The sequence below is a fragment of the Anopheles ziemanni genome, chromosome 3 (genome assembly GCF_943734765.1).
Source record: "Anopheles ziemanni chromosome 3, idAnoZiCoDA_A2_x.2, whole genome shotgun sequence".
In the NCBI taxonomy this organism is placed as follows: domain Eukaryota; kingdom Metazoa; phylum Arthropoda; class Insecta; order Diptera; family Culicidae; genus Anopheles; species Anopheles ziemanni.
In genome coordinates this window covers 59,342,830-59,366,302 of record NC_080706.1, presented here as the reverse complement: position 1 = coordinate 59,366,302, position 23,473 = coordinate 59,342,830, and the positions used below count along the sequence as shown (strand labels likewise).

The following is a 23,473-nucleotide window of genomic DNA, read 5'->3' as shown; positions in this document are numbered from 1 at the left end:
CCCATTTAGCTTAGTGAACTTCCATCTTTGCGTACTTGTCCTTTCAAGAGAAGCAGTTCTCTTGTACGAGATGCTTGGCCGTTTTTAGTCGTGATTCGAACCTATGCCGCCAGAGATAAGCCCAAATGCTTTAGTATGTAAACATCATTGCGTCACACGCGTTCCTGCCCCCCAAATACCATTATTCTTACAATCCATTTAAGCTTAGAATATGCAATCACGCAAATAACTTCTGTTTTTACACGATTATTTAGCAAAAATAGTTGAGAGAAAAACTCAAATTAAGTAAAGCACGACAACAAACTCATAATGACAATGAATGTTACTTATTGCTAGATTAGCACATTCCCTTCAATGTAATCTATATAATGGTTTCTATCTTTAAACGGTATCGAAGTTTTATCGGCAACGTTTGGCTACCATGAGCACCATTCATCGATCCAAATTTCCACGACGTTGGTCTCCAGCTTTTGCAGCAAGAACATACAGTACTGCTCAGAAAGAACGTGGTACGCTCTAGAAACAAATGTTTCATGTATATTTGAGTTGCATCGGGCTCTCGGAACCCATACCTTTGCCCCTTTATTGCATTGATATGGTTCTGGATGTCTTGAAATACTTGTGTTCTTGCTCAAAATATTCGACACTTTCCATCGCGAATCTTTCCTGCTATGTAACTCGAAGCATCGATTTCAAACTATGGCATGGATCGATGATAAAATCATAAAACCCCTACAATGCCACCCCTTTTTGTGCTTGTATCGGTCGGGTTAAAGCGAGTTTAATATTCTATATACAAACACGTATCTGTCGAAGAGGAAAAATACCGAAAAAGAAGTGATATGATCGTATATGAAAAGCAAATTTTTTAACATAAATACACTTCACCCGAATGGTCACTAGCATGCATGTTTTATTAATGCCATGACTATTGTGTAATTTGAAAACATCAACTAAGTTTAATATTACAATATGTTGCGTGTCAAACATTTGTGGTTGTACAATCTGACCATTACAATACGTATCTTATTGGAGCTCCAAAGTTATAGGAAACTGTAATTTCTCTAAACAGCCTTTTTGATTTTAATTCTGCATAAGTTTTAGAAATCAGCACTCGCTTCTGTTATTAATGTTTGCCATCAAACATGTTAGCGTGGTCATAATAGTAAACTATTTTATTGTGCCATGCTGGGATTTGCAATGTAATATCAGTCTGTTTTCTTGCTCGGCTTCTGAGTACAATGTCTCCTTGACCGGGTTTTTGATAAATTGTAATATAACATGGAATCCACAAGAAACCTGAAACAGTACGAGTATCCTGCTGTTTCAGACGAGACACGATGTGCAAGGTTCGAACTAACTGCTACAGCGTAAGGCTGCGATTTACTTTAATGAAAATTTACTCCCGACATCGTCGGGTTGAAGCGATCAACGCCGGCGTCAGGCTGGGATGAATTTTATGGACTATTTTTATTCATCCCCAACCCACCCCAAGGGTGCGTCATAGCCAGCAGCACGCTGCCGAAGAGGTGCAACAATGTGTCCCGGCCGTGCTGGGCTGGCAAGCGACTCAGAGTCGATGATAAGTGTAATGGCAAATCGGTGTCACTTAGGTCGGGCGACTAACCTGCAATGCTGGTGTTCGGATCTTAGATGTTGTTGCAGTAGAACGAACTTTTGGTTGTGACCTCATTAAGCACGTAGGGAATGTGATTTATCAGTGGGGACACATTTTCATTTTATATTTCACATATTTGCTTCATATTTAGAATTCAACTTATGGAAGTTTGTGTTAAATCATATAAAATGAAATTTTTCTCTTATAGTAGCAATAGTTCCAATTATACTGCATATTTAAATAAAACTTTTAACTATGTCTCCAAAGATACTGGCAAAAGGAGATGGGAAAAAGAAAGACGGAAGTGAATTGATTTGAATTATTTTTTGAACTTTGTCGCATCTGTGCCGAAATTGTTCCATATTGCGAACTATACCAGATTTTTTTGCTTCTTATTTTGGTAAAAAAATGTCTATTGTAACTTTTATCTGTATATGTAATGTAGTACAGTGTGTGTGTGTGTGTGTGTGTGTGTGGGTGTGTGTGTGTAGTACAAATAAGAGCTACGTTCAAACAAGGTTCCTGATTAGGTTAACTCTGTTAAAGCTTTTCGAAATTATAAGTAGTATTTATCTAACCGTTTCGTGTGATATGGTAGTAAACAATGTACTTTAGCGTTTGGTTCTGGAAAAGTACACATTCTGCTAGCTGAATTATAATGATAAACCTATATGCCACCAGTGCATGGAGAGTGCTAGAAAATATCCTCAGCAATAAATTTTTATCAACGGGAAAACGGATGCGTACCTTTTGCCCGTTTTCGTGTGCTGCTTTCTAAACGATTCACAGTTCTGACCTGCTCCTTTTATGCCATTGGCTAACCACCGATCTGCAGTGGAAAGTGGAAACCCGACAGCACGTTCCAGCCACATTTCAACGACCCGCCGAAAGCGTCGGTAGCTCCTACACTAACCAGGTGAATGCATCAAGCCTTTGCCAGTTCCAGGCTTGTGTGGCACTTGTCCAAGAAGGAGGTTTGTCGAAAGCTCGTTAAAGTGTAGGTCAAGCGGGCAACAAATGAGGGAGGAGTCACTAGAACCTAGAAGGGAAGGTACGAGCCGAACGAGGCAAATAGGCGAAGCAAACCAATGCACAACATGGCAAAGACATCGAGATTTCTTCAGCTGCATCGCTCTGAAGTGGTGGTAGCATGAAATTTAAATGAAATCTTCGAACTAGCGAATAAGCGAGTTGAGTTCGAAAGGAAGACGTGCATATTGCCCACGTTATATGGTATTCATTCGCTCTAACGTGTAACGATCCGAAGTAATGAAAGTGTTGAAATGGCTTGATGATAATCAGTAACTTCTAGCTCCTTCGACGTTCGTAAATGCATACCGTGGCCGCACAAATCGTTTGATTTTTCATCAAATAATGATGCCTTGAAATTCAATTAAATATAAAATAAAAAAACATCTTTTAGATAATGATAAATTATGAACATTATGCGTTAGAATACGAAAAACTTGTACTATAAAATCTCTGACTCAAAGTTTTTTCTGTGTTTCCGGTTAAGTTCGGTAAGATTATATTTTCATTTCTGTGGTGCATTCAATTAATCTCGAGTAAGAGCATCGTTTGTTCGTTTTGCTTAACTTTCACTTGTAAAAAAACCGATAATTTCTTAGTTTTCTTAGATTACCTGATAAGCAGTTTTGGTAACTGTGTCATGTTTAACGAAAACATTGGCATTTATTTGTTTATTCATTTGTCAAAAATAAAAAAAAACTATCATCGTTTGGATTTTTTGTTTTATTTTAAATAGACACATTTTAACACTAAAATCGAATTTATTTGATTCAAAACAAAGTTTATTCTGCATTTCCCATGCCCGTTTCAAAACGTTTTTTCAATACCGAAAGAGATATTTTTCTTTGGATTTCATAAAAATGAACATTCGAATAAATATGTTAAAGTCATTCATTAACTTCGCTGGAATTGTTTGACAAAAAAAAAAAAAAAATGCGATTCGAATTGTAGGTATGAGTGGATAATTGCAATAAATATTGTTTCGAAAACGAAGTCCTTATTATAAAAGAACAATTACACTGAGATTGACAGATTACACCGGTTAAAATAATAAAATTGTAGAGAAAATATGTTGCTATTCGAAATGTCTAACGTTGTGGGTATCAGAACGGATAGTCATGTTAGGATTGATGTTTAGCGTTTTGATGCTTGCATTCACATGTATAGAAGCATATCTTTTAATATGAATAACTATGCTGCACAAGAAACAAACAGATAAGCTAACGGCCGTAGGTTTTCATTATAAAGGTTAAATTTGTGTTTGTTCTTATTTGTCAAATCTTTCTCATACCAGCGCTTCGTTTCAACAGAACATAAATATATTCATGAAAAAGAACCAACAGTCCCGTGGTGCCATCTCTAGAAAACATACAACTTACCTGAAATGAACGAACAACACACTATTCCCGTGTTAAGCTAGCGTTTTCTCCAATGCTACAAATGGTGTCCTTCTTACGACAGATCCCTAGCGTTTCTATTTCGAAGCCTCTTCTTTCAAGTTGGGTGGGAGGTTTTTGTTTGTGACTGTCCATATTTCCAACAAGGTGGACTGGTTTGTATCTGTTCTGAAATGTATGCTTACGGCCCACGCGCTCTAGCAGTCTCCAGCGTTTCGTACTCTTGCGGGATGAATAAATATCAAGTGAAATGAGAACAAAACTGTACAATATCTCCGTTCTCATCTAGAAACTTATGCGTATCGACCGCCTCGGCCCCGTCAGTCAGAAAGTATTGCGTACCAAACTTCCTTTACTCCTTCCTGAATCGAATGCCGCTCAACATGGAAAACTCTGTCGGTGGTTGTTGCGAAAGACGTTTCGGAAGGAATTGTTGATTTCTTCACAACCACTTCGAGGATGGCCCTCCTTTTGCTTCTTTACCATGTCTTCCGTATTCCGTAATTTTGCCGAACAACACTCAGGCTGCTCAGATTGGAAATGGGAGAAATTATGTCCCGAGGGGATATGAATGAAAGCGTACGATGTTCAATGCATGACAAGTTTATTGTACGTTATTCAAATTCCTCGCTGTTTTTTTCGGTTGTATTCAATACCCTCTTTAAGGTAGAATTAATCAACAGATGAATCCATAACACATATAAGAGAAAGAGGTCAAACATACATATTATACTAGCTTGAAGGGGGAAAAGCGATAACGCTACTAACGGGAAAAGCGATAAGGCTACTAAGATCTTTGTTTTTGGTTCGTATCGTATGATACATTACGATGGCCTACAGACATATGAGTACTGTGATGGTTCAGAGATGCAATGTATTACAATTGGAGCATATTTTGAAACATAGATCTCAATTTATCATAACCATTATTATATAAAAAAAACTTGATGGCTCAGTTTGCTTACAGCGTCAAATGTATCTATAATTTCCCCCATAATTGTCACTCCCGAATATTGTACTAGTTAAAGTGCTTGCTCTAAATTCAGATGTTTGGTGTTCAAATCCCGATTGAGGAAACATCTTTTATCATGTGAATGAATCATTTTTCTTCAAAATCGTTTGTCACCATTCAATTAGCAATATTTCCTCACAATGTCAAACTCGTGTTATGATTCCTGGTGAAGACTACGACTTCGCTTTTGGTAAAACTTCGGTTGAAGTCTCGTTTCCATCTCGAGTCCATTTGCAAAAAGCTTGCTTCATACGCAGGGTATATTGCCTTATCTATCTCAACACGGGACTGACATTTGTAAAAGTAAAGATACAAAACCGTGCCTTTGCTTTTACTGTAATATACCGTACAGTACCACCATCGTAATATGGTTCCCGTTTGACCTGGGCATACAAATCCTTGGCTTTCTTTGCATCCACTTAGTCCTTAACTCGTACCTGAATAGGTTGTGAACGAAAAACCACGTTTTACTTAGTTTAGCACTTGCGCCATGACCAAGTAAGCAGTGTATTCGCGATTTGTCTCACGAGCAACGGGTTACTCAATATGGCGCTTTATGAAGGGAAAGGCTTACTCTAAACACCACCCAAGTTTGGCAAGCCTCCGAAAAACATTGACCAGTTTTTTCTTGTGTTGCCAGCAAACATAAAAATGATTTACATTGCATGCATTGGTAAATGCATTGAGCGTTTCAATCGTAATTCCACAAGTGCTCTAGCTTATGTACTAGTGACATGATACATGGCCATTCCAATGGAATATACACGAAAAATATGTATAATATGTTAGTGCAGATGAACCCACTTCACGTGCAGTGTGCCCAATGCCCTGAGGTGCAGAAGATGTTACGGAATTCAACCAGTGTCATACTTTGGGATAAAATCTGGCTTAAATGAAAATGAATGCCAAGGATTAGGTTATAGTTATTGTTCTTGTTCACCACAGTGATTGTTCCAGGTTCGTCCCCCCTATCTTTCTTCGTTCGGCTTGTTTTTCTTCATTTCTAGGTGCCTTGGTACGTAGTAGGCAAATGGTATTGCAGGTCTTGTCCAGGCCAACTGATGCAAGCCGTACGCAAGCTTTGTTTTTCCAATCTTGCAATTAAGGAGCATTAACCCCACGACATGCATCGCACGGTCTAACAAAAAGAAATCTCACCGTTCTTCTGCAAGTAATCAAGACTCCTTAACATGGGACCATGGGCAAGCGACTTTGCCCGGCAGTTTGGTGCTCTTCACTTGAAGCTATTTTAATTGGGCCTTATGTGTCCGGTGTTTCGAGGCAGTGACAGCAGCGGCTGCTCAACATGAAGCGAAACCGCTAAGGGATCTTCCTACACCTGCCAGCTTTTCGGGACATCTTCATGTGTTTTGATTACTTGTTTGGGCTTGCGCTATTTAGTTCATTTAATTATGCATGTAAAAACCTCCCATAGCTTGTGCCAGTTGAGCACAACGGCCGAAATGGGTGGGAAAAACATACAAGGCGCTTTTGCCCGATATTGACCAGCAAAAAATAACGCTACTTCAGATCTGAATCATCGATTGGGCGGTCAATTATACGAAGTTTTGTAGCACGCTAAAAGGTGGACGACGTTAAACCTAATTTCTTAATCGACACTTAGGTGCGGGGTGTGTGCTAAAGGGCCTTGGATCACGCATTTTTTTGGGATAGATCGTCAAGTATATTCTAAGCACACAATTAAAGAAAGTAGGAACAAAGAAAACAGCATATTAACTGATTCCGATAAAATAGAACTAATAGAATGTATACCTAAAACTAAAAAACAAAAACTCGTTTAGTCATTTGAAAGAATTGAGGCTAAGTCTTAATTTTTATTCGGCATTTTTATTCAATTACTAAAGTTTGGTTAAAATTTTTATTCTGTCATGTACTCAATAATACATCGTTTTGTATATTGTGCAACTGTAATTGGAGGATAAAAATACTTCGTATATTTTTCTTAAAACCGTCCCATTCTATTTGCACAAAACTCACATGGCCTATTTATATGCGTCATGTTTTTTTTAAATGAACGGCATGTTTTTTTAAATGAATATACTGCCCCTAAAAGGGTTTTGGGACTGACATAAATAAACTCTTTTGGACGGTAATTATTGTTTCTAATATTATTTCGAAACTATTGCATCGTATCAAGGCAACGGTTAGTATTAGACGATATGGAGAATAATGATTCGAAACATCATAATTATTATCATTATTATCATCATCATCCTAGTCATAGCTTCTCTGGCCGTAACAAACACAAGCGCCCAACGGAATCCGGGACACTTCGTGCATGATTAAAAAGGAACCACCATTACCTCCATACATCACATTGACACTTACATTTATTATCCTTCTTCCATCGCCATGCCGCCGGCCGTACCAAGTTCGTGGGTGGAAGAGAATGCGGGGTGTAACTTCGCGGACATTTTGGTTCGGCGGTCAGCGTTGGGAAGCCCTACGTATTTTTGTTCTTCCAGTTGTCACTGAACATTTTCAAAGCATTGTCCGCTTGTGTAGTGGCACATTTCGAAAAGGCATCCCCTAATGTGCACGGCTATTCTATGAGATTCGATGTGGAAAAAAGAACCCGGACGGTGCGAGTTCGTCCTTCACTGGCGCACGTCGGTTCCCGTGGAAAGTTCTCCCGCTCGCCCCGTCACAGTCACAAGCCGGCACAACGGTTGGGAAACCAACGCTAGTGCGGGGTGGGTCGGTGAAAGGGGATGCCAATGAGTCATCGTGCTCTGCACAATTCCTAGCACACAACCACAGACCTAGTCACATACAGACACACACACATACACAGACATACACACTAAAACGATACATTTCGAGTTTTCCTCGCACTCGCACCCTTAGAAGTGTGGTGTGCGATGCTTCGGAGCGATGGGTGTTTTTCCTTCGTTCTGCTTGCATCAGTATTGACTATTTTCTTCGAATGGAAATTCGAAGGACGAAACGTGCCGCGTTCGTTGGAGCGTCGAGCGAGTGTAGCTGGGCAGGATGAAAACTGAGAGGAAATATCGTACCCACGGTGCGTTTCCATTATTGTTTGGCATTTGTGTGTCATAGGGTGTTTCATGGAAAATGTGTCGAATGGAGGGGGCCGCAAGATGCCTTGGCTGGCCACTTACATTCCCTAACACAAACGGAGGTAGAAAAATGCGACGAAGGACAACATTTTCACTCAATCATTGTGACCTCGGGTGCTGGGGGGTTTTTGCGTCAAGTGTTTCTCACTTACACAGCAGGTGCACGGCATAGTGTTGGTGTCGCATTGATCCCGGACAGCAAGTGCAAGTGACTTTACTGCTGGTTCATGCCTTTGAAAGCCGCTTGGTTTGTGATGGCTCATGGGTAAATGGTAAATCATTCGTGCAACATTATTTGTATTACCCTGCATTTAGGAGGTACATGAACGTTAAGTGTCAATTGCATCTCGAAGCGCTGGCAAACTTGTTCAGATTTTCCCGGCTTTGAAAAAAGAGAGCGGAGACCGAGGGAAAGAGTGCGAAACAATGGTAAAAAGAGACTGCGAAGGAGCGAAGACAAATTGAACGAATGAAATAAGGAAATGGGGACCGCGATGGCAGGACGTGGACGGTGAAATTTTCCGAACGCCTGGCTCGTGAGTTTGACGTCACGTTCGTGCTCCACAGTTCGTGTTGTGTCCTGCGCAGATTTTCCTGCACACGTCCCTCGTGCAGACGCACACACTCGAAGGGTCGGTGAAAATACTCCTGCCTGCCACTGCTAGTGGGCGTGTGTGTCTGTGTGTGTCTGTGCCACGACGACAGGGCGATTCTCGGGCGGAGCTATGGGGTCGTCATGTGCATCTGAGCTCAAAAGGACGTTAGCTTTCGTTGCGTTGAGGTGTGCGTCGTCCGGTCCCGGTGGCAGCCGTGGTAAGCAGGAGGACATTCTAGTGCTAGGGTGACGGGGGCGATGGGGACGGCTTGACGTGTTTGAGGTGACAAACCCACCCACAACCCAGCGGGCGGTTGGTGAGACCGCATTTTCCTGTCTTTCACTGTACGACGGTTAACGACGGTTCGGGCTGGCGCAACCATCGCTTTTTCTAGGCGCCGTGTGGGTTGTAACGAAATGTAGGCTAGTTTTTCCGTGTGCCGCATCCGTTCACCCACCCGGTTGTTTGACGTTACTGACAAAAGGAATACTAGCTTCAATTGTTTCACAGCAATCGTTCGTTATTCCTTTACATGTTATATAACGCGCGATATAGCCCTTCTGCCTCGAACAAATTAAAGGATTGGTGTGGTGAAATATGTTTCATTCATTTCATTTCGACATGTTACAGTGTAACATTTAAATCTTAAAACCCGGTCCAAGGAAAGTGCTAAATCTCATAAGGATATTCAAATAAAAACCGTCAATATCACAAGGACTTGCAAGGCATTTATAAGTCGAGCGGTTAGTTGTGAAACCATTCTGGCACTCGAGTACGTTCTATATTCCACTAAATTCACTGTATTATGTGAAGTGTATGCGTGAGTGTTGTGTTTCGTGGCTTCGTAACAAATCCCTCCAGAATGCTTGAGCGTGATACTAGTGGGTGACTAATTAACTAACTATTTTCCCTTCGAAAACTATTCTGCCAGTGGCCGGTGGCCCATATACACTCATATGTGTTTCTAATTTTGCAGTAATGAGTCTGTTTGGCCTCACCGAAAGAAAAAGATCCACAGCAGTAATGGAACGAACTGCTGAAAACATTGCACGTGAGAATGCTGTGAAAAATCGTTAACAAACGTTCGGAGAACTGAGAAAACTCCAGCAAGTTAGACACGAGAGAGTAGAAACGTAAGAACGAGAGCAAAATATACCAACTCGAGTGAGCGAGGGAGTGAGTGATCGTGAAAGTGTTTTTCTTTTGCTCGCGACGCGTGTTTTCCAGGCGAGAACCAATGGGACCAAAGTTGATTAGATTTTCCTGTTCCAGACAAACAGTGCCGACTACCGTCTTAACTCCTTGTTGCGGTCGGAACCGGGGTAATGCTGTGGAGGAAAACTGAAGTCCATCGCCGTCCGTAGCATCGGTCGAGTTTGTTTGGAGCCTTTCTTTTATTTCGTCGCATCCTTGCCGTAATGCGCAGCACGACTGTAGCGGGATGATTAATAATTAAAATCTAATTTGCACACAATGCTGTGAGGTGAAATTTATGCGCACAATTCCAATGCTGGTTGGTCAAGATCGGATCATTGCCAAGAAGAGGTTGCAAACCGATAACAGTCAGCGAAGTTTTTCGACGAATGGGTTACACAATCGAAAACTTACATAACGAATTCCTTTTTGATTGCAAAACAACGGACTGCACCAACGAGACTCTAAAACAGAGGGATTCAACACGTTAATCATACTTGAGAGAGAATATCCAACATTAAAATGTTGAACGGTCATGTTGGTTTTGAAAACGATAGACATTTCTAATTTAAATGTTTGTTTTAGTTGTAACAAGCCTAACGGTTTTCTATTTAATATCAATAAAAAATTATGTTTATGTTATGTTTCGTCTCACATTTTGTTGTCACAGGTACAATCCATATCGTATGAAGTCAAAATTTTCTTTTACACGATACATTTCAACATCAAATGATGAAATGTATCTTTCCGTTCCGTAGTAAAAATATTATTTGTGATTTTTTTAATTTAATTTCTAAAGTGTTCACAATACCTCATTTCGACATTTAACTGACCGAAGAACGCTTAGCAAATTTACAAAATATAACAATTGGCCACACTTTGCGTGATTTGCGTCGCTGTTATGAACGGTTAGACCCTTATGCATTCTCAATGCCTATGTGGAAATATTTGCATATTTGCAATGTGATGTGGTGGAAAAAGAGGCTCGAAAATGGTCCCAACAACTAGGATTCTTCACTGGGCTTTGTTTCATAAGCATGTTGTACGGGAGCTCTACATCATACGTTAAACCAAACCGTAACTGGCACCGATCCAACTCTTCGGGGGGTTTACGTAAAGACGCTGCTCCTATTATGCTTCTCAAGTGTTCTGCAGGAAATGCACAAGAAATAACAAATGACTATACCTGGTTGGGGTAAATGCCTGAACTCATGACAAGTGCAGATTCAAACGCGGGAGGGTATCCGCTGCACAAAAGTAGAGCACGGCATGGTACACCGGTATGTTTATGTTGAGAAGGCATTGTGTAACTCATACTCATGAGAAACATGGAATTGGGCATATCGAATATCTTTTTAATGTTAACATTTTTTTTATTTCAGTAACTCGTGATGATGAAGCGGAAGTTTCGTTGTTTTTAACAGGCATCCGTAAACAGTGTAGAGTGAATTAATAATAATTTCTTACAAATTAATGAATAATAGATCTTACCAAAGAGTGTTGCCCATGTGATACACCTAAAGTAACAACACATTTATCCCACCAGTAAAAACAATCAATACCTACATCGCGTAGATTTAAAAAATGTTTTTGTGTTAGCTTATCGCCATTAAAATATGAACTTATGACAGTGACGCCAAAGTTTCGTAAAATAATAACAAAACTGTTCAATGTGACCCAATTCGTGCTATGTTGACAGTCTGGTACACAATGCGCAAACACAAAGTGAAGTAAAGTGAAACAACTGATAAAAACAACATGTTCACAGATATTCTGCGTTCGTTCACACATATTCTGCGTTCGTTAACGATCAATTAAGTAAAGTGAAATATACTTCATACATCTGGAAGCGTAAAATTGGAGAAGTTTTCTAGGAACCTTATTGCTTACACTTCATTAAGGTATGTTACATCAAATCAATACAGTTGATAAACGTGTAATTTTCTTAAAAGTAGATCGAAAATTGATTTGTGTAGTTTCCTTTTGTTTTGTTTTTTTACAACCTCGATATCTATTTTGATAAAATATTTTGAAATTAGAAGTAGCTCATATAATTGTTGCGGAAACATCTTTGTACAATTGATTTTATCTTATCAAGGAAGCATTTTTATCAAACGATAGCTCGTTGACAAATGGAGACAACTGTTTCCATTTAACTTTTTCTAGTTTATTTTCTGATAGTTCTTTTGACTGCTAACGGAAATATATGTTGCTTTCTCACTACTTGAAATTCTATTTCAAATTAATTCATGTGATTACTGTTTTTTAGCTTTCCTGAAATAAGTTATTAAAATTCTGCGAAGTGTTGTTTACTACTATTCAAGATTCCATACATATTCAAAGCTATAATGATCGCGGTGCTCTTCACCGTTTGGGGCTTATTTGATTCGTTTTATGTTGATTCAACTTTCTTTTGAAATTTTACGGACTTTCTTTTGGATATTTTGGCAATTTGATTCTCAATACATCAAACGTGACAACGTCAACGTTGTATCTTCGCATTAAAAAGTATCTGTGTATGTGAATATGTTTGTCGTATTGTAATAGAATATAGATTCAGTGGTCGGCAAGAGTTTTGTTCTTGAAATATTATACTAAGATTATAATATCGAGCCAGTACTTGTCTTTGTCTTTAAAGCAAAAATCATTGAAAAAAACTAGAAATGCAAAATATAGAAAAATATAAAATAAACCGGTCTAAGGACAAATCACAGTTTCTTATCAGTCAACATGTTCGAAATATCAGCTAAACTATACAAATCAACACATGGTAAAAAGTACATAGAGTATATTGAGCCTGGTGTTTTTAATGACAGTAATTTGAAAATTTATTGCTTTCTGAAAAAATACCTGAGCCAATAAATGTGATATCAAATTTAATCTGGGCATGATTTTCTGTGTCAGTGAGCAACAAAACAATAGTTTGATACTAAAAAATCAGGATAAACCTAAGGCCAACGGGGATAAGCCGCATAGCAGATAAACCGAATGCGAATAATTTCGAGTCCACTGGAATTTTATTCCTGACTCCCTCTGTAAACCGGTTGTATGTGTTATTTGCCGAATCAAGAAATGATCATCGCATCAAGATTCTCATTAACATAAGTTTCAAAATGGTAAATGTAGTGGTGTAATCTGGTCACTCTGGCAATAGTTTTTGAGAAAATAATTAGAAGCTGATCAATCGAGTCTTGTTGATCAGTTGCGTTTGCGTGGTTGAGGCATACGGTTGAGTTATTTAGAAATAGTACAATCAATTGAAAAACTAAGATGTATCAGCCATCTAGCCGTTGGCCTTCACTTGCAGTTGTCTTGTTAACGTGCACGATCGCTCAAGCGTATGTGTACTTTGTTCCCAATGCAAAACACCCCGGTGAGTTATTAGCGCTACGCTGATTACATCAACATCGTTTTATTCATATACCATATATTCTCAATCAGATCTCGAAGGTCACTGCTACAATAAGGAATGGAACATATCAGTTCCAATCAATGGGTCGCAGCATCTTCTGGAACGTTGTGAGAAGGCGTTTTGTTCGTCCAATTACGGGCTGCAATTGGCTGGGTAAGGGTATATTTGGGGTCATATTCACACGTTTTAATGATTGTGTTTTGTTTTTAACATCATTTTGTTTTATTTCGTATTAAGATGTGGGCTCATTGTTCCTCCTGCCGGACACAAACTAAGCGAGACGGATTTCACGAAGCCCTACCCAGACTGTTGTCCAACGGTAGTCGAGGATAAAACTGCAGAGGAGTAAGCTCATTTAATCACCTTCGAAATCCCGACAGTTTCGTAATGTTAGCGTCGTTGTGGTAACATAATAAAATAGTTAAAATTGCAAATAAAATAACATGATTCGTTTTTTTTCATATACGGTTTTAAATCATTGAATTAAATAATGATAGGACAACAGAAATGTCTGCTAGTCATACTCAATATTGGCTAAAAGTGTATTATGTTACCTTCAAGCCTATTTCATTCAGACCATGCAGGATGATTTATTTGTACAGGCCACGATATGTCTAATTACTGGAAGAAACAAATCATTCAACAAATGCTAACCGAGCAAGAAGCCTTTTAAAGGCATGTAATCAATAACATAATCTCAGTATTCTGTATACGCTCTTTTTCATTCTAAGGATTCAGTATTCATTCTTGTTGAGTACTATTGCTTTGAAAATCCTACACGTTTGAGAAACAAATTGTGAAAATATCTTGTGTGTTTATCATGAGTAAAATAATCTATGCTTAGATTATCAACATTACGATATGTTTGATGTGAATTTCTTTTGCATTTTTACCAGCAAATGAATGTATGTATGCAATCATATGGATTCATGCGTCCATAGCTTGTTTAGATACTTCTACTATAATTGTAACATTATGTTTGGCTGAGATTTGAATTTTACAAATTCATTGAAATGGAATACAGAAAAGTTTTTGAGATTAATACCTTCTTTGAGTCGTTTCAACTAATTTGGTAATGCAGAACATAACATTATTATGTTTTACTTCTGCATAAAATTTAAATTTAAATTTTTGTTTTAATTTGTATTTGAGTTATTTGATTTGTTTGTGTAAATTGTGTGTTTGTGTTGTGTGAATGGCTTGTAATTGTGAATACTGTTGTTTATATAATTGACGCGGGTGAAAACATAGCACCTTTTCCATTGTGCCATCCAGAAGCTGCCCGATGCTAACAAAATTGCAAATTAGTTGCAATGAAACAAAAGAACGAATGAATCAACTTAATGGAATCGTTTAGACCAGGGATGTCAAACATACGGCCCGCGGGCCACATTCGGCCCTCAAGAGCATCGGACCCGGCCCGCGACTCCTTTGAAGCAATAAATCGAAAGTTTGGATCTTTGAGTTTTTGTTTCAAGAGCAAAATTTGTTTTGTTGAATGGCAAGAGAACTGAACGAACGTCAATTTCAACAATTTCTATAAGAAAGTTTTTACACAACTTCGATCCACATCACACCGATTTATTGCGGTTGAGAGATTTCACACAGATTTTCGAGACAAGCGAATAAATAGTGTTCATACAAAACAGACGTCATGAAATACACGAGCATTCTAAATAAAATAACAGATGTGGAGCAATCAATTAGCTGTAGTAATAACGCTCATTTACTTTTTTAAATCTTTACAAAAATGCACAATAGTGTTAAAGAAAATTTATCTTTTACTGAAAATTGTTAATTTTATAAGAAGTAATATAATATTTCAAAATTTGAAAGTGTTAAACACGATTGATTGTTTGCATCAAACCACACTGATAAGAACATATTTTCATCAATCCAATCAATTTTACGTTTTGCCCCGCGAACCTATTTTGGGGCGAAATGTGGCCCGCGAGGTCAAACGAGTTTGACACCACTGGTTTAGACCATAAGTAAATGATTTCCTATACAGTGTCCCTAAAAATGCCCCGGTAGAATTAAAAAAAAGAAGCTTCGTGTAATGAACATAACACACGTTCGCGAAATCCGTTATACAGTTGAAGTTCTTGATCGGTCCGTTTCCTTTTTCTTCGGTCCTTATTCCTTTTTACCACACGTAAAGGTACATTTCAGCTCCACCTGGCGATTCTCTAATATTTAATGGGGAATCTGGAAACCCAGTAAAGTTCGATTTTCCATTGGTCCTACGTTTACGCTGTCAAGTGAGGAATTTCGCGTATATTAAAACCGGCTGCGACAGATCCGATGTCGTTGACGTATGGTATGGTGCACGATATACAAACAAGCTATAAAAATATGATCTTATACAATAAATTGAAAATGATTACTCCTCCTATCCCATGGTTTAGCTTTAAGAATTGTTACAGTGTAAGAGTGAACCTATACAACCTCGGGACCCTAGTCGATATAGAGGCACTTTTATATAAAAATCCAAAGCAAAATTTGATATTTCTTTACCTGCTTCTATTCAACAACTGGGAATTGAGCTAAGAGATTTAACCTCAATTTATTCAAATAAGCAATGGTCGTTGTGTCCATGTCCCGTAAAAAGAACTGTTTTATTTTACGAATTTAAGAATAATTTTATGTAACTTTTTTATAGTGTTGAATTCGTTTTTTAACAAAAAAAAACTATGTATAACTTTTTTACACAAAATAAAAGGGGATCAAAACCCCAATGAAACTTGGTCTCCTAGAGAAGGAAACAAAACAAAATGTAAAAAATACACTTGCTGCGATAAGCATAGCCGGTTTTAACGATTCATGATATGACGAAGTTGGTAGTCTTGCGTTCCATGACCCAGACCGTGGGTCGACCGTGACAAACTAAATTATCCATCCACGGTCGAAAGCTTCTCTAGTTCAGCGCTAATGACCGAGGGCAGGCTAAGCGGAAGCTTGCCAGGACTGTTCGCGATCATATCTTAGCCGCCTTTCGTCTCGACTCTGGTTTCTCGATTGCCATACTAGCATCGTATCAAAGAATATGTTTCCGGAGTTATGCTGGGCCATTAGCTAGAGGACTTGCAAGTATTCGGAGGAAGAGTTTTACCACGATAATGTATTCTTTTGACACGCCAGAAGAAGGCCAATCGGCTGTTTGAAGTGGCGATAAATTTAATTAGAGGCTTAATTAAAATGTCTCCAGCATACATAAGCTCGTTAGCGAAGGCGTTAGGTTTTGCAAATATGAGCTGCCAATGACTGATAATTGCGCCTTTTTAAGGATGTTCTTTGAGCGCGCAGCATATATCTTATGGAAGGATATACTGTACAATTGATAATATCTGACAGATGTTATTCAACTAGTTTTTCTGCTCTGTTCTCTTAGTTCTGTTTTATTTTACCTTTTGTAATTCTTCAAAATCACTTACATTTTTGTAGCGTATATTTTTAAACGAATTTACTGACACATTTGCAGTGAATATGTAGTAAATTATCGAAGCCAGTCCTTTAAACTGCCATTTGCATTTTAATGGTTGACTGCGGGTTATAATTTTTTATTTCAAAATCATCGAAGCAAAAATCATCGATTGAATCTACCTTTCGTTTAAATGCTAGTGTTGGAAATTTTGATGGCTTTCTTTTCAGTTGCTTACGTAGAGCGTCAACGTGGTTTAAATAAATGTGAGTGTCACCAGTTGTATGAATGAAGTCTCCTGCCTGAAAAAAAAAATATTTTAAAACACGTACCTCTAAATAGTAAACTATTATGTCATACCTTAAGTCCAGTGACGTGGGCAATCATGTGTGTGAGCAAGGAGTAGCTTGCAATATTGAAGGGTACGCCCAGACCTACGTCGGCCGACCGTTGATACATCTGGCAGGACAGTTCCCCATCTGCTACGTAAAATTGGGCCAAACAATGGCAAGGGGGAAGTGCCATGTTCGGGATGTCCATAGGATTCCAGGCGCTCATGATGATTCGACGATCATAAGGGTTGTTCTTTATCTTCTCGATTATTTCAGCCAGCTGATCAATACCTTTACCGTTATAATCATCGTGACATGTTCCATAGTTAGCACCAAAGTGCCGCCATTGAAAGCCATACACTGGTCCTAAATCACCTGAAAAAGTTATAGGAAAATAAGTAAGAAAAATTGCATTGTTTTTCTTGAACACAAATAAATTAAAACCTTTGCTTGCATGATATGTCGTTGAAAAATAACATTTTTTTAAAGATTCTTAAAATCATGTTAAGTGATTGACAAAATTTGTAGACGATGATGAATCATGTTTGCTTAAATTAACAATGATCGCATTCATCTAATACATTGCTTTAGCTCTGATGTCGGCAACAATCTTGGCGGAACTCAAACACTTAAGTAATTTAAGTATATTTGTATACGACTATACAAATATGTTGTTACACCTTTTTTGACGACATTGAAGGCCTTATTCTATTATCTTCTCTAATTTGTGAAACCATCCCTGCTGTGTACTCTGGCTCGTATGTGTATGCGTATCGTTTTCTTTAGCTTTTTGGTACCAAGTACCCAACGGAATTCTTTGTCAACATTTTTAATTTGCCCAATTTGTGAACTTCAATATAAGTGTATAAAGTCTCGTAGAAAAGAACTAATCAGATGTAAATTTAGAAAGTGCAATAAACGATGATACTAAGCATAACATACCTTCTTCCCTGTCCACAAAACCACAAGAGTCCAAGTATTCTCTGGTGCTGTTACCGTCCCAAATATGTATTCCTTTAGCTTGCAAATCTTTTGCATTAGTCGAGCCTTTGATAAACCACAGTAGCTCTTCAGCAACACCTCTGAAGAACACTTTTTTTGTAGTGAGCAAAGGTATAACTCCGTCTCGAAGACTAAAACGCATCTGGGCACCAAATATGGACATGGTGCCAACACCGGTACGATCTAGCCGTTTGTTTCCCTTGCTCAAGATATCTCGAATTAAATGTAAGTAGGATTGTTCTTCGTTATTTTCCTCAATCATGGCTTGCACCTCGGTTCCGTTCTTATTTATCGCCATTGCTCATTGATTCTCCAAAACAAACTGACGCCTTTTTGACTACTGTCATGAATTTTGGCGCCATTCAACAGTTGACATCGTTCCAGTTAAAGAACCCAGTTCCAAGAAGATACGATCATTGCAAATAATTCCGGACTCACAAAGCGATCTCGCTTTGTTCGATACTCGGGGTCCACACTACAGCGCGACGTCCCGTCACGAAACGCGACGTCGCCTGACAGGCGGGCGAACTCCATACAAAAAAAATGTCGCACAAATCGCGCTAGTGTAGAAACAGCGAAAAACGCGACATCGCGCTAGCTCTTGTCAAATGTCAATTCGAAACGAAAACAAACCGACAGCTGGACAAAACGTAAACAAACCGAATCACAAACGCGAACAAAACGAGCAATATTCTTCACGAAACATCGGATTTTTCGTTGTACTTCTTCTTCTTCTTGGCGTAACGACCTCTTGGTCATGCCTGCCCGTTAAGGGCTTACGAGACTTGTTTCCCTGTTGTACGTGGATAGTCAGTCCTCTCGTACAGGGGAGGGTCCGGTCTCTGTTGGGTTTCGAACCCATTTTTCGTTGTACTACTTATTTTTAGGCTTCACAAATGTAATTCAGTAATGAAACTCCGTTTTAATTGATATTTTTACCAAAGTTTTTTCGGGTGCCGAAATGTAAACAAACTGCTCTTCAACAAGTAGGAGATGATGTGGAAATATATACTTCCTACGGCGGGCCAAAATATCGTCGTTGGTTGTTTGTTTTCTCAGTGAATTTCAAATGTGGAAGCGCCAAACTCACTCAGGGTGCATAAAATACGTAGCTTAACAAATATCATGCATTACTACCTCAAAATTCCATAAAAAATTTTAGCCGAGTTTGCGCCCCAATGTGCTACATATTTCCACATACTCTCCTACCTCTGTCGCGCTTGGCTTGCGCGATTGTTCTGCCGAAACTGAGCTACTTTTGAAACGGGACGTCGCGCTGCAGTGTGGACCCCGAGATACAGCTACTTTCAAAAATGAAGGTTCACCGTAAATTAATCCCTTCACAGTTCAGGCAAGTTGAGAAAATGGCTCAAAAAATTATCACACTGTTTTTTTGCGTTTTTGTATAGTTTTTGATCTAGATACGAAGAAAAAATTATATTTTCCGAAAATTTTTGGGAATTTTTTGATTAAAGGATGGTCTGTTTGCATATGCATTATTTGCTATTGTGATCAGCAAAAAACTACTGATCATAAGCAAAAATTTTTTTTTGTTGAATTTTGAGGTAGTAATGCATGATATTTGTTTGGCTACGTATTTTATGCACCCTGAGTGAGTTTGGCGCTTCTACATTTGAAATTCAATGAGAAAACAAACTTAAACAGGCAACGACGATATTTTGGCCCTCCGTAGGAGGTATATATTTCTCCGTCATCTCCTACTTGTTGAAGAGCAGTTTGTTTACGTTTCGGCACCCGAAAAAACTTTGGTAAAAATATAAATTAAAACGGAGTTTCATAACTGAATTACTTTTGTGAAAGCTAGAAATAAGTAGTACAACGAAAAATCCGATGTTTCGTGGAGAATATTGCTCATTTTGTTCGAGGTTGTGTTTCGGTTTGTTAACGTTTTGTCCAGCTGTCGGCTTGTTTTCGTTTCGAATTGACATTTGACAAGAGCTAGCGCGACGTCGCGTTTTTCGCTGTTTCTACACTAGCGCGATTTGTGCGACATTTTTTTTGTTTGGAGTTCGGCCGCCTGTCAGGCGACGTCGCGTTTTGTGACGGGACGTCGCGCTGTAGTGTGGACCCCGAGTTAAGCAACTAAATGCTCGGGGTCCACATTGCAGCGCGACGTCCCGTTTCAAAAGTTGCCCAGTTTCGGCAGAACAATCGTGCAAGCCAAGCGCGACAGAGGTAGGGAAGCATGTGGAAATATGTATCACATTGGGGCGCAAACTCGGCTAAAATTTTTTGTTGAATTTTGAGGTAGTAATGCATGATATTTGTTTAGCTACGTATTTTATGCACCCTGAGTGAGTTTGGCGCTTCTACATTTGAAATTCAATGAGAAAACAAACTTAAACAAACAACGACGATATTTTGGCCCGCCGCAGGAAGTATATATTTCCACATCATCTCCTACTTGTTGAAGAGCAGTTTGTTTACGTTTCGGCACCCGAAAAAACTTTGGTAAAAATATAAATTAAAACGGAGTTTCATAACTGAATTACTTTTGTGAAAGCTAGAAATAAGTAGTACAACGAAAAATCCGATGTTTCGTGAAGAATACTGCTCGTTTTGTTCGCGTTTGTGATTCGGTTTGTTTACGTTTCGTCCAGCTGTCGGTTTGTTTACGTTTCGAATTGACATTTGACAAGAGCTAGCGCGACGTCGCGTTTTTCGCTGTTTCTACACTAGCGCGATTTGTGCGACATTTTTTTTGTATAGAGTTCGGCCGCCTGTCAGACGATGTCGCGTTTCGTGACGGGACGTCGCGCTGTAGTGTGGACCCCGAGTTAGGAGTTCGGCCGCCTGTCAGGCGACGTTGCGTTTCGTGATGGGACGTCGCGTTTCGTGACGGGACGTCGCCCTGTAGTGTGAACCCCGAGTAGGGCTCGTGTTCGCAATCAAAAATAAAACCTTGAATTCTTATCAACCGAGTGATAATTAATAGGCTACATTTCCCTTAATGCAAATTTTATTTTTATTAACCCCTTCACAGTAACGATGATTTTAGTGATTTTTTGTGATTTAGATCAATATTGTATTAAATGTTGTTCAATTTCCTCGATTAGTATCGCCTAAATGAGTACAAACATGTAATGACGTGTTTTTGAAGCCGGTGTACATAGAATTAACGTTGCACAACGAAGATAGAAACAAAACAGGCAACAAAAACTGCTCGAGCCAGGCTCGGGCAAAACTGTGAAGGGGTTAAAGTATTACTATTTATTAGAATAGAGGTGAACGTCGATTATCCGGAGTGTCGGGACCGGTAGGTCCCGGGAAAATCGAATTCCACGGATAATCGAACATATATTAAAATACGTCTAAAATACCTGGTTTGAGTCTTGGCTAGTTCACTTTTGACCAGTTCCAGTTAGTTGAATAATCATAAAAAATGTTTAAATTATTTTTTTATTTAATTTTTATTGCTAATTTCGATCCGACAAATTGCAAGACACCTGGATAATCCGCCCCCCGACTGTAATTTCAAATATCCTAGTTCCCTTCTTCGGAACTCTTTCGCTATTCTCATCACTATGTCAAGTGTTGCGGCTTTATGCTGAAAAAACATTGAACCAAATTTTGGCCGATTGTAAAATACGACTTTTTATTATCGTTCGCTAAAGCCCGTCCATATCTAAATGATTATGTCGATATATAAGATTTATGTGAAACCAAGAAGATTTAATTTTTTTTGTCGTTTCTTCTTCCAAACGGGGGGAATAATCATACATTCGTATATAGGAGAAAGTGGGGCATGATGCCCCTGTGGGTTAAGATGCACCGACTTATTTTATTAGCTGAATTCTTCTTTTTGGCGTAACGACCTCTTGGTCATGCCTGCCCGTTAAGGGCTTATGAGACTTGTTTCCCTGTTGTACGTGGATAGTCAGTCCTCTCGTACAGGGGGGAAGAAGATCCGGTCTCGGTTGGGATTCGAACCCACGCCGTCGAGGTGGTCAGCCCTGGCGCTCATGGGCCGATTTTCTAACCGGCGCTACCGCTCGGCTGTCGCGGACCCCCAAGATGGGGGTTATTGCGTATCATTTGCTTGTAATGGTCAGTTTGAATAGGTTTTTATTTAACGCTATTTAATTTAATTTAATACTGCAACATATTGTAGTACAGTAAATGTTGCTTCATTAAAAAGCTTTTTTATGTTATTTGTAGACGACACTCAATGAAAATGAGTTTCAAAAAGAATAGTTAAGTATAAGTGAAATCAATAAGAAACAAATTTTTTTTTCTATTTCTTTCAGGAATGAACATTATTTCGTTGCCAATTCTCAGTTTTTGACGAATGCCTGGTAGATGGTAAGTGGAATTCACGTATTCATATGGTTACTTTTTCATTGCGTTACGCGGTTTGAACTCTCCGGTAGAAAACCTAAAAAAGTGCTTTTACAAAAACTTCGTTATATTTCAACTATCGAGAGTCGTAAAAGGTGGTCCAATGGGCTTTGGCACAATGTTTACCTAACGTTTGGAAGGTAAAATGGAGGGGATAAAAAATGAAAAATTCATTGCTTTGACCACATCTCAAAGCTACGGAGCAGTGAAAAAACGAAAAGACCTTATGCCATTGCATACAATGTGTCACTAGTGAGAAAGGCGAAAAATCAACGGCCAACTGATGAAGTGGTGGTATAAAGTGGGTTATTTGAACGAGCACAACTTGGAAATAATACAAAACATCACCGAAGGACATGGGTTTACCCTTTACAACGCTTCTCGAAACCTAGCGTTCCTGGTCGTGGGTCGTCTCATATAAACATCAATGAGTCAGAGCAATAAACCTCCATGTACACAAGAACATCGTAATCCTCGGAGTCGTTACGAAGTACAAATATTTTTATTGCTACCCGGTTTGCTGCTTCATGTTCGCTTCACGTTCACTTTACCACGAAGCAACCAGTCTGGGAATTCACGATTTCGACTATCCACGTAGAACAAGCACTACGGTGGTTTGCTTTGGATGAAAAACAATATATTTTAGCTAACTAAAACTACGCTTCTCTTAAACAGCAAACTTGCAAACCAGGATGGCGAACATCTACATCGAATGAGTTTTAATTTACGTCTCTTGGCATCGACAGACGTGAGAATTTAAAAAACTCAAATTGTGAAGAAAAGCAAATATTATAGAAGTTTCTATACGAAACCTATTAGAAACCAATATATAAACAAGAAACCGATATATAAAAAAGAAATGTATGCTTAGGTAAGGACATTCTGTCCCATGGCATGAAGAAAAACAAAACCATACAAGATAGGAGTTATTGCGATTTCTCATGGAATTCGATGGGAATAATTAATACTTTTTATACATCTTTACATCTTTACATCTATA

The 23,473-nt window shown here is 38.8% G+C and overlaps 1 protein-coding gene across 1 annotated transcript; it reads right to left on the bottom strand.

The window, feature by feature from the left end:
• Positions 1–16,790: 16,790 nt before the first annotated feature.
• On the bottom strand, positions 16,791–18,457 carry LOC131287171 (thymidylate synthase). The gene is made up of 3 exons (XM_058316197.1): positions 18,055–18,457; positions 17,141–17,487; positions 16,791–17,082 (listed from the first exon to the last, which is right to left on the bottom strand). The coding sequence occupies exons 1-3, from the start codon at positions 18,410–18,412 to the stop codon at positions 16,873–16,875; spliced, it is 915 nt and encodes a 304-aa protein (XP_058172180.1). The 5' UTR covers positions 18,413–18,457; the 3' UTR covers positions 16,791–16,872.
• Positions 18,458–23,473: the final 5,016 nt, after the last annotated feature.

Coding starts and splice junctions, on each gene's coding strand:
- LOC131287171 (XM_058316197.1), bottom strand. CDS start 18,412: ATGGCGATAAATAAGAACGGAACCGAGGTGCAAGCCATGATTGAGGAA. Junction 17,488..18,054: donor TTTTGTGGACAGGGAAGAAG/GTATGTTATGCT, acceptor TAACTTTTTCAG/GTGATTTAGGACCAGTGTAT. Junction 17,083..17,140: donor CCCACGTCACTGGACTTAAG/GTATGACATAAT, acceptor TTTTTTTTTCAG/GCAGGAGACTTCATTCATAC.